General features: G+C 41.6%; 1 protein-coding gene and 1 long non-coding RNA gene across 2 annotated transcripts in view; one reads left to right on the top strand and one right to left on the bottom strand.

Moving 5' to 3' along the window:
- The window catches only part of VIT (vitrin), a 31,570-nt gene extending 28,610 nt beyond the window's left edge, over nt 1–2,960 (bottom strand). Inside the window, exons 1-2 of the mRNA XM_052699620.1 lie at nt 1,885–2,960; nt 1,035–1,100 (exon numbers count right to left, since the gene is read on the bottom strand). Coding sequence (XP_052555580.1) covers nt 1,035–1,100; nt 1,885–2,041 — 223 coding nt within the window. The 5' untranslated portion in view covers nt 2,042–2,960. The remainder of the gene's footprint in view (nt 1–1,034; nt 1,101–1,884) is intronic.
- Nucleotides 2,961–7,637: 4,677 nt separating this feature from the next.
- On the top strand, nt 7,638–10,876 carry LOC128088893 (uncharacterized). The gene is made up of 3 exons (XR_008210407.1): nt 7,638–7,682; nt 8,988–9,127; nt 9,789–10,876. It is a non-coding gene; the product is annotated as an uncharacterized LOC128088893 (long non-coding RNA).
- The last annotated feature ends 1,236 nt before the right edge of the window (nt 10,877–12,112 follow it).

Raw genomic sequence — 12,112 nt, 5'->3', positions numbered from 1 at the left:
GTAAAGTCAGATTGAATGCTTTCATAGCTGAATGATCTTGTCATAAAAGAATGAGTAACTGAATGAAAGGCACACCCTCCTCTTATGCTCTTACACCAATGCTTTTATGATACAAGAAATGTCTGTGTCCTCTGCATCTACAATATAACGCATAACAAACCTTGTACCCAGGATTGTGGCTGTATGGATGGAATGATGAAGTCTGAGGATATTCACCGAATCAGAATTGCAGGGGTTAGAAGGGAACTCTGGAGATCATCAATTCCAACCCCTCTACAAAGCAGACTCCCTCCATCATTATTTCTGATCTTCAGTGTTTATTTCTTTAATGGAGATATGACTCTCTGATGGAGAGAGAAAGAAACCTGGGCTGTGGTTACCACTGAGGAAGGAAGCAGTAGGGGAAAAGAGGCTGTGACTAGAGACCAGGAATAACCATGCACACAAGAGGCATGATGCTTCCCAAATCTTCCCCATGCTCTTGGAATTCTGTGCCATCTGTAATGCTAGGCTGCAGCCACATTCCATTATCTTCCCCTTTGTTTTAAAATTATTTTTTGGGAACAATTTACTTTGCACAGGGCATTAAATGTAAGTCATCACCTCCCAGCATACTCATATTTTGACTAAATAATGAAAACAGTCTGTAGAACTGAAAGTTATGCATCCTAATGCATAAGACATACACAACCTCTCTCATGCTAAATAGCTACATATGCTTTATGTTACAGCAGATTCATTTCACATATTTAGATCTCTTTCAAAAGCCTTATGATGACCCTTGTATGGTGAGTGGGGACAAATGAAGACACATTTTAATACTGAAATACACAGTGTCCCCTTCACTCACAGATCAGTATCACACATTAATTCAGTAGAATAACTTTTACTTAATGTATGTTTCCATTGACTCTGTAAAGAACTAGACTTACTAGACTCTGTAAAGAAGAGATACTAGATTATCACCTCAGACATTTTTATGCATCAGTCTTGCTTGCTGTAAAGCAGCCAAGCATGTTAATGGGATCACTTACATAGTTTAGCCTTCTTGGTCTTCTTTGTGGCTTCCTTAGCTGCATATGTACATGCAAGAAGTATCCCTAGAACAAAAAAAACACAGTTTCAGGAAAAAGGTGGACTGCCAGCATCAGTCACCACAAGCTCCTCTGCATGGGATTTCCCAAGTTTTAATCAACTGGTTGAAAAAATGAAATAGGAACATTTAATGACACATCTAAGTTTTTACTTGTTGGCCAACTTGTCCAATCAAAATGTCAGCTTTCTAAAGGGGATTCAAGACCAACAGATTACATATTTTTCTGTGGAACTCATTGTCAAAAGATGCCATTGAGTCTAAATAATCCAGAACACAACAAAAAAGCCAACTGTTTCCATGAGTGGTGCAATAATGGAATTGGTGTGATAGAGATACCAGCAGATCAACATCTCTGTGACTTAAGTAACTAGGAAGCTGGGGAGAGAAAAAGACTACTAGGAGAAAGAAAAGAGGACACATTTATAAACATTTTGCATTGGAATCTTCTTGATAGGAGAAAACTCTGTGTTCTTGTAAAACTTGGAGGAAAAGAAGATGCTCACAATACAAAATTAATTGCTGATTTTTCTTTGTAGTGAATCTTTAAGTTACAGATATTTTCAGCCCTGGTGATGCACCTGATGTAGACTGTGTCTAGCTAAGGTCAGGCACTTAGAAATCTCTTTGAGTAATTAATATTACATATTTCTAAGCAAAAGTCAGGAAATCTGAGTGGCTCATTTCTGAAAAGCTGTGCCAAGGCTTACTACGCCAGCAGCCACTGATCAGCCAGAACAGGGGAGTACAAGTCTACTAACTACTAATTGCATCACGTCAGCTGTACTTACCAAAGAAGGTTGCAATGACTGAGGCCTTCATAGTGACTGAAGCAAAGTCTGGATCAGTAAGGAGCACTGAAAAGGAAAACATGAGTACATCAGGTTGTAGACGATACTGGAATGGTAAGGGAAGAGGGAGCGTGCAGCATTCATCAACAGTCCTCATGTCCTGTGCCCCTTTCTCCTGGGCTGAGTTTGCTTTGCAGTGCAGCTGACATCCCCAGAGATGATGCTAGGGCTCTATAACAACCACGGACTCATTTTTTACTTCTGTCAGACTTTGACTTTTACCTCAGCAAAACTAAGGTTTCATTGGTTTCAAGGTTTATTTCTGAAGCCAGAATGTTTTGGTAGCTGAGGACACGATGGATATAGACATGCAGTTGTTCAAGTTAATTCACTGATTTTCTAGGGAGCGCTCACAAATTTGCACATTCAAGTGCACCCTGTAATATCACAAGTGAAAGAGGAACATAAGCCATCTCACTCTTAGAGCAAGTTGCATGAGGTATCTTGCAATCATGCCATTGATTGAGAGACAAATTATTGATTTCTTCCTTTACTGAGGATGTGTGTGTGCAAGCCTGAGATTAAGAAGACGTCAGCCCTCCTGAATGGCATTTTTCTCTGGGTCTGTTTATGTGGTTCCTGATTCCTGCCATCCCTGAAGATATTGGCCAGCCTACAAGGATACAAACTAAGCACAGGTATCCTCCTCCTGAGCAGTTCCTTCCATGTTTCCACATTGTTCTGCCATTCTTTTTCTGATGACTCCCTACTACAGAAGTATACCTGGCCAAACCACCTGTCTTCCAGAGATGTGGTGCAAGGGGCCACATGGATATGAAAGAAAACAATCCACATTGTAATTAACCTTACAAAAGCCAAAATGAGAAATCTTATGTTTAAGAAGAGTGTGCCTGTTATGGCTCCATAGCCATGATCAATTCCAGCAAAATCTCAGATGGTCAGCAAAACAGGGGAAGGAGCAACTTATCCTGTACCTGGCATTTTATTCTCTGAGCTATGCTGTCTCTGGTGTAAATTGGATTTTACATACTTTTATTTTTCTAGCTCCATGAAATTCCTGTCATACATACATACATACAAACAAGCCCTGTTCTTGTTTGATATGTCCATTTGGTGTGGACCCTTTCACTCCCAGCACTGAGATGCTAAGGTGCCTTTTGAGTTTGTGTCTCATTAGTGAACCAAAACAATGGATGATCTGGATGGTATTTTGTAAGCCCTGATTCACTGGCGTCTTCCATGGCTTTTCTGTGACTCTCTTCGTGATTCGTAATAATGCCAGCTATGCTTAGCAGATTTCCATTAATTACTTGCAGACAGCAAGTAACCATTTAGCATTAAATCTCCTTTGTCTGAGTACATTTCCTCATCTGTATCCTCCCAGCTGCCATAACACACATTACTCCTACACCAGGAAAGCAGTGTATATGCATTATATTAACACTGCTAAAATCCCAGTCAAATCAAGCACAGATCCAGCAAGAAGAGTATCTCCTTCAGTTTTTTCAAGTACGAGTGCTATCCTAACCTTTTGAAATCGGATTTCTATTTGAAAAAATGTTGATTCTTTTTTTCGCCATCACAAATATTTGAAAAAGCTTGAATGCCAGGGAAAAGACAGAATTAGCAAGCCATTCTTCCAGCACATGAAGTCAGATATTTACACTGACGTTTTATTATATCAACTTGGCTTTTATAAAGCTCTTCAAGGGAGTTACTACTTGAAAGAAGCTCTACAAAGAGACGGATGTTTTTTTTATCGCTATAAGCTGTCGTTGTATGGAGAACTATACATTTGATGATGGACTTGAAGGTTTTAAGTAAGTCCTTGAAGCTTGGTGTAAGACAACGCTGTCCGTCACATGTGCAAACTCAAATTCTTTCCTGCTGTCACATGCTTTGTCTCTGCAGGCGTAAGCAGTTTATTTCCTGTAATCTCCTGTGCTGCAGAAATTAATTTCTGTACTCTCTTTGTACCCAATAGTGTGTGTTATTGTTCTCCTTCTCAAGGGGCTGTAATATAGCAGCAACACTGGCACTGTTAAAAAAATAGAAGTGGACTTTGTTTCAAAGCTATTCAAACCAGTAGCTTGGAGTTAATAGGGCTATCTTCAAGCACTGTGGGTTGAGTTAAATATGTGCTCCTTACAGGAAAATCAAGTGTGTTTGGTGTAGGTGTGAGTACACTGGTTCAGATAAACAAGAGCTGATCATCATCTTATAGAGCAAAGATTTTAGATTTTTAAAAATTCATTTATTTTTTAAATTATGTTTCACTCTTTCCTTGTTTCATGCTATCCCCTAGCTCACCCATATAATAGCTGTGTGGTTGGTGAAAACTAGGTAAATGGGCTAATACCCACAATTTTCTTTCCCCTCCTTTCTTCTCAGAGAGAAATGACAAGGTGGCCTACAGTAGTCCTCCCCACTATGGGTCATCACACTCTCATAGCAGGGTGCTGTTTGCTGCTGTTCCTGCTTGGTGTTTATATCTTTTGCTTCAGAACAGAGAGCAAGGGCTTGGACACTGCTCTGTTGCCTGAAGATGGGCTTGTTTCCCCCATACACAGAGGTAGGTGTTGGCTCTGTTTTTCAAATAAATTCAGCCGATTGGCTTGTGGCTGTGTGTCTGGGATTCCAAGAGCTGTGAAGGTGCCAAAGGAGCCTTGCTGCAGCTTTGTGGCTGGGACATTCATATGGGAAGGAGGATGTAGGGTCCTGATGCCTTCCCTCACCCAGAGGCTCTTCTTCTGCTCTGTTCCCAGGAAAGCAAGCAGGCAAGCTCCTTTTCACTTGCTGTCTCTTTGATCCCTTATTTCTAGTATGGATGGTTGTGCATGGTCCTGCTTTATAGCAGCGAATGGGGAATATCCCAATCTTTCATGCTCTGGAGCCTGACGATGGGGATGAATTTGCTGACAGAAATGTGGGCTGAAACTGTCTGAGGTTGCAGACAGCCCTAAATACAGTTCTTCCTGATCAAGGGTTGTCACAACTTGCCTCTCATTATAGATGCTTTGATTGACTGCTGTGTCAGTGGTGCCTGATCTGCTCTATGAGGTCCCCATCTTAGAAGAGAGCTAGCAAGGCTGCTGGCACCCAGTACCCAATGGGTTGCTGAGTCAGATGTCCCAGTGCTAAGCTGCACTTTAAACACACAATCTCTTTTCTTTTTTTTCCTTTTTTTATTCCACATTTTATTTTTTTTTTCCACAGCCACTTCAAGAAATGTTTATGTGCGGATTTTCAAGAAGAATTTAGTATGAAACAGCCCCAGTCAGGCAGGTATAATGAAAAGATGATATACCCAGCAATTTACAGCTAAATAAAAACACCCAAGGAGCCCTGTGCATTCATTTTATATTCATGCAAAGATCTGAAATTAAACTAAGGTTGAAGTAATAGCGATGAATGCTTTTTCTGCTTTCTGCAGAGTTCTTTCAGAATAAGGTAATTTATTTAAAACTATAGTGTGATTTAACTTGCCAGAACTTTCTCAGGACCTAAATAAAACTGTAGTGATTATACTTTCTCTTCTGTCTCACAGAGGTAACCACCAATTACACTGGTCTGGCATGTCCCTCCCAGCACAGGAAGAAATACATGTAGGATATATCACTCACTCACAGAGAAAGCATAACTTGGAATATCCAGACAACTATTTCTATGATGATCATTACGCTGTGCTTCCCTGTTATCTGCTAAATCATCATATGTTACTTTTTTTCATTTGGATGCACAGCTTTCCTTGTTCGTTTGGAATTGCTGTTACATGCAACCTGTGAATCCCTGTCCAGACAAGTACCTTTGTTTGTTTGTGTCTCGTGGTTCCTATGTCTCATGTATGTGTCCCCATTTCTCCTAGGCTTAAGACCTTCTCCCTCTGTGCACTGGAACTTGCTCACTGTTTGAAGCAACCTCTTTCCCTTTCCTAATTTAATGACTCCTGCTTAACACCAGTCAGGGCCCAGCCAGGTTCCTTGCACTTGCTGTGTTCCAAAGAAACTGAGAGCAAAGAGGTGACAGAAGGGGAATGGAAAAATCTGCATTCCAGTAGGACCTGATGGCTGTGCTAGGTACAAAACATAAGATTCATGGCTACATTTCCTTTGCTCTTTGTAAAACATAGTTTTCTATTTTCAGAACAATTCTAAAAAGTCAAAGGGACATTTTAAAGTGCAGTACATGGTTTCTCAGGTTGGAGGCACAGTTAAGAAAAACACAATATCTGTGCTATTGTGCTGCATGCAAATTAAGCATTACTGTAGTGTGTCAGAATTCCTCTGAAGGTATACGTTTGGTCTAAGAGTGAAAAATTTGTGAAAACAGCACTGAAGAAACTGCGTATCACTGTGGAGATGGCTTTTGAAATTTTTGTGGCATGTTCAGATGAAGTTTAACATCTTTTTGTGTGGTAAGAACTTAGAAGCAGAAGTTTAGAGAAACATTAGTATGTTTATGCTCTGCTTATTAAAAGTACTTGTATCCCTTTGCTACGAAGGTGAGTTGTATGTCTAGGTTGAAAGCAAAACTGATCCTTAAACGTGCTGATAAATTTATACATCATCTTACAGAAAAGTAGAATGGAAACTGTATTAGTTCAGTCAGTACAACTATCGCTGCCTCATGCCAAAGCAGTAATGGTAAAACTGAATTGATTGATGATGACTTGATCAAGGAAATCAAAATATCTCAGGAAATCAGCAAGCATCAGGAAAGCTGCAGAAAGCATTTTGGAAAGCTAAGCTGCTTCTGTACTGGCAACTGCCCCAGGCCATGTCCTGCAGGCATAGCTCATCCTTCCTGACCCCCCTTCCATAGGTATGGGATATAAAGGGGCCACTGGCATGCTCAGAGGAGATGCTCAGATGAGCTGTTGAAGTAGCCAGATGCAAAAGGATTGTTGGTGGATCTCCTGCAGGCTCATGTCCTCCAGATCTGGGCCAAAAGCAGCTCCACAGGTCACTTGCTAGTTTGTGCTTTCTTATTCTCCTCACAGAGGATGACAAAGATTAGTCTTAGTCTTTGAACTGAGTCTGCCCATACTTCACATGTTGCATGTTTTTCACCTGCTCTACAGAGAGATCTTAAGGCTTAAATGTCTGACCCTTCTCCTTCTTATGGGTTGGAGGTGAGTCCTGCTCCTCAAGGGCTCATGGTGCAAGGCTGCAGTGCCAGTAGAGCCTTACTCCTTGCACTGCAGCAGGCTGACTTTCTCAGCAAGTGGTCATTACCACTTTGGTTTTGCTACAGGCAGTTTCAGTTGTATTCACCTCTGTAGTGTCAGCATGCAGCCCACCTGTAGTCCAGCAGGTGCATTCAATCTGAGAACTATCACTGGACATGGAGCCAGTGGAAAACTGGACTCCTCTGAGTGTTGTTTCCAATTTTAATGGCTCAAGAAGACATCTTGAGACTCCAGGCTGCTTTTGGGATGAAAGTGAGCTACAGGTTTACATGGGCACTAACATTATAAAAGAGGATGTTATGGGTAGCGATGGATCTCTGAAAAGAAAAAGAAAAGGTGCTGCTGGCCACAGACTTGACGTCTGTATGGTAATTGTTGAGTCATGGCCTGAACCACTGATTAAACACCTGGGGAAAGGACCCAGTTAGCCCTAGGAACACAGGTGAAGGCAATTTGACCAGAAGGGGTAGAGTCTGATTGCATCTTTCTTAGACCTCATTTAAGGGCTGACTGCCACTGTGGAAGGATATTTAGTTAGAGATCCCTCTTTTGTGGGGTTTTCTCTGTGAGCCTAGATCTTCAGAGATGGGTAAGCCCTTTTCTTTTGTATCACCTTTCTACTGTGCTAGTCCCTTTGTCATTACTTTTCCTGTGTCTCTGTTCTGCCACATTGATCTTTCTGACTGTTGCAAGTATATTGCAGGTAAAGCTGTGCAGCCTCATGGTATGCATGTTGGTAGCCCATGGCAGATGGTGGGCATAGGCTCTTTAGCATACTGGTCATGCAGACAGTGTGATGTGGTTTTGCTTCTAAAACTGTATCCCCTAATGTCTGAGGTGCCTGAAGGCACCTGAAGAGCTAAAAAAAGGTGCTGGCAGGGAGCAATGCCTTCAAAGCCTCTCATGGGTACTGTGACAGTGGAGATGCAGCCAAAATTGTTGAGAAGTACTTCTCAGGACCAGGCTGCTATTGACTTACCAATTTTGCTAAATAGAAGTTGTTAAAACCTGCAGTTTCAACATAGAGATGAATCATGGGATTCTGCTTCTGAGAATCCAGGATCAAGAAGGAAAACTGTGCTTACTGCATGAACTAGGAACAATCTGACAATCGCACAGCAGGAAGATATAGTTCTGGTCAAAGCTGTTTGAAAACAGAAATACAAAGCCTGTGTATCTCAATATTGCATAATAGATTTCTGTGTTTAAGATATTTGTTCTGATCTTTGGCTTGAAGAAATTACCATGTGAACTTTTACTTCTAGTTATTCCCTGACTTATGTATTTCTTTTGATGCACAAATTGCACCAATGAGAACAGAAGATGTAGACTATGGAAGCCTGAGATTTTATATCCAAAATAACCTTATATTTTGAGTGGCAGTTTGGTAGACGGATTGTTGCCAAAGCAGGGCGAGAAAAAACCTGTCTGACCTGGGCATACTTGAAGAAAAGAGCAGGTGTCTACATTTATTTCTAGTAGATTCATAGGTGCATATTTGATACCTATATTTGACAATGCAAGTGGTTCTTGAAAGGTCAAATATTCCAAATTATTCCAGTGTAATTACTCCAAACTCTGTAACTGTTTCCTTCCCTCATTTGGACACTCTTTTCCTTCTCCCTGTTTATTCTCCTGTCCAGGCACCCTGTCTTCCTACTCTTAACATCCAAATACTTCCACCAAGTCCAGGAGAACGAAATGCTTGTGTGCTGCAGTTGCACTGTTAGAGTGATGAGCAAGGTAGGCTTCCATCGTCCTCAGCTGGCAGCAATGCTTACTGCCACCAGAGTCATGGAGCCATACCTTTGCATCATTCAGATTCTCCAGAGGCGACTAAGGGCAGGGCACACAGCACTGCTGCCAGCTTTCTTCTGTCTCACTCTTGTTCTAGGAGCTCCACAGTAAGCTATATGTTTGGTGCAAATAGAAAGAATGGAGCCTTCTGAACCCTTAAAGGAAGCTGGCAGAGAGATCGAGAAGTGCAGATGTGGCTGCATTCAAGCTTCCCTGTAAACAAGTGATCTTGGAGAGGTAAAAATTTCCACAGTTTTATGAACAAGCCTGGAGGCAGTGGAAATCCCCAGTCCATCCTGGTGGGGACATTAAAGGATTGCAAGAAGCTACACAAAGATCATTCAGAATTTTTCCAGAAAATCTGGCTCAAACTGTTATTTGGCAATTTAGTTTTTTCATAAGGAACCAGCTGCCAACTGAGAAACTGTTGGCTTTCTTGTTACATGCATTACATTTACAAAGCTATTTTATAAGGTGGCAGGCCAAAATACAGTTTGCAAATATTGTTGGCATCTTTAGAGCTTTTTCAAATATCTGTATCTGTAGGATGTCCTGTAGAACGAGATACATTTTGGATGTACCAATGAATTTTTAACACATCTTCAGCTCTGGAGATGAAGCAGAGGTAGGATCAGCTTAACAGTTACCAGAAAGCAAGTCAGTCATGACAGTAAGACTTGACAATCACTTAATAACTGTTTAAACAATTTGAACATAGTAAATGTGGTTATGAATGCTCTTCTGAATCCAGCTATATATTTGGGTGCTTTTCTTCAAAAGCAAAGTGGCAATGCAGACTGTATTATAATTCTAACTAAAATGCGTTTCCAACTTAAAATGCAGGTTCCGACTCACTGCGAAATATTCATTCTGTCCAGCACTTTCTGGCTCTTTCCAGGGCTCATCTGCTGAAAAAAATGGTGCATTCGTGTCCCACTGTGAGGGAGAGCAGAGGTGCCAGCTCCGAGGAAGGTGGCAAAAAGATGAGGGTGAGAGGGCTGTGGAGAGAGGGAATGATGGCTGTACTTCTCTGCTGGCAAAGAATGCTGCAGAGGATGTGGGAGCGGCCCTCAAACACCACAAATACTGCAGCTGCTCCAGAGCACAGAGCTTGGAGCTAAATGTTTGCAGGGATCTGAGCCAGAACTCAGGTACTGAACCACGAGTGCTGTGCTGTCCTGACTACCCACTTCTGATTCATCTCACTGTCTGCAAGAGTCAGACATATCCATGCAGGCTGCAATCGCTGCTGGTGATTATGGCTATCCCCATAGATGCCTTAGGAGCCTACACTACATCTGAACCTACCCCAGCATTTCTGTGGGCTGCTGTGGGTACTGGAGAAGAATCTCATCCGTCGTACACAGTCTAGTGTTACCTGCAACAAACCCCTTCACTCCTCCCTTTTTGCAGCACTTTGTTCTGCAGGGCGTTTCAGGGAGTCAGTTTCATTGCTCCCTCCCATAGCACTTGCAGCCACACGTGCAGCCCCTGTGGGCTGGGAGCTAACAAAGTTCACCCGTGTGTGATGCAGGCGGTCATGAGCCAGACAGGGTTTAATTTACTGATGTAGATACAGCCTAAACAGCTACAGCTTTTCTGGTTGCTTCTGCACCACTTGTGCTGCTTCTGTAGCATTCATGCAAGTTTTCCAAGTGTGAAGTGTGCATTAAATAAACGAACTAGGGTGCAAAAGAATGACATCTGCTCTGAGGCTGGTAGAGAGGCTCTTTTACAAGCAAATGAACCACCAATTTGTAGTAAGACATTGTTTTCTAAACACAGAATAAAAACTGTTATCTTGCTTAGCTGGTCATTAGAAGAGAGATAATTATAGTCTCAGTGTGACAATCGGCTCCAAACAGTGGTTGTATTGTTCCAGTCCCCAGCTGAATCCCAGCACAGGCACCCAAGGCCAGCAGCACTGGGAACAACAGGGCTCCTTGTGCATGAGCGAGTTCAAAAAAGTGACTGAAGTGCTTAAGAAGGTGCTAAGCACTTATCTCTCCCTATGACTGGCCTTAAAGACCATTATTTAAAGGTGGGCAAGATGAAAAAGACAACCTCAAACTTTCGTTCTGCATTGATTTCTGTTTTGTTCTGTATTTCTACTTTCTAATGCAAATCAATGAGCCCTGTATGATGGACAGGCTTTCAGAAAGAAGGGCATGCTCAATGATCAGTGTTCAGTTTCAGAATTCTTGAATGGTGGACCCAGAGCTTCAAGAGGCCACAACGTCTCTCAAGGCTTTCAGGAAACTCTGGGCCACTTGCCCACAAAACACCTTACTGCTATGGGACAACCTGAGCCTCACTGATCTGGCACCTGCCTATCTTTCTGCATGGAGATTTCATGAGTGTATGCATTTTCTCTGCATTGAGCCTCAATGCACTGGAGGAGGAGTACAACCATAGCTGTTGGGTTAGCATGTTGAGCTACTGGGCACTATTTTCTTTCTAGAGCTGCTTTTGAAGCTCTGAGGTGAAAAGGAAAAATATAAAAATTTTCCAGTAGACCACTTGCAATCAAGTCTTTGCTGCTGCTATATAAAATATAAAAGTTTATACATATCGTTTATACATAAAGTTTGTTTTTTATAGTGTTTTCTAAAAAGCAATGGCCAGAAACAATAATTCAGTTATTTCACCTTAAGTAATTAGTTTTTCCTGTCGTGTGTCCGTGCTGTCTCAACCAGTCCTCTTTTAGAAGTACTCATTTTAATCAAGTTTGACCCAAGGGAACATAAAAATTAATTTCCTACTACTTTTGTGAAAGTAAGTAGCTGGGTGAAGGAGTGAATCCCTTATTAATACTCCCACTAAAGGAAAGATTTCACTAGGATCCTGTTATTAGGCATTAGAGAACCAACATCTAGACTCTTTCTTGGATCCCATGTATGAGGAAACCTGGCAGTGTTGCTTATAAAACCACTTGGTTCAACAAGCAGTAGCAAGACTGCTGCAAGGACGCTACCAGGGAAGAAACTATCTCACAGAAAAATAGTGAGTGTGTAAAGAACTTCCTGCCTCAGGCAGACGCACAATGCAATATTCAATTCCATCGGTAAGACAGCTTTATTAAATATTTTGTTTATCTTGAATAACAGAAACACAGGAAGTCTTTTTTTTGTCAGCCCAGCAACTTAAAACACTTGAAAAATATGGAAGCACAGTAAGTTGGTCTATAGTAAGACACCGATTCAATATTCGGAAAGTAATGTG

This window comes from Tympanuchus pallidicinctus, unplaced genomic scaffold, assembly GCF_026119805.1.
Source record: "Tympanuchus pallidicinctus isolate F22 unplaced genomic scaffold, pur_lepc_1.0 scaffold1, whole genome shotgun sequence".
Taxonomy (NCBI): Eukaryota; Metazoa; Chordata; class Aves; order Galliformes; family Phasianidae; genus Tympanuchus; species Tympanuchus pallidicinctus.
This window is presented reverse-complemented; position numbering and strand designations above follow the sequence as displayed.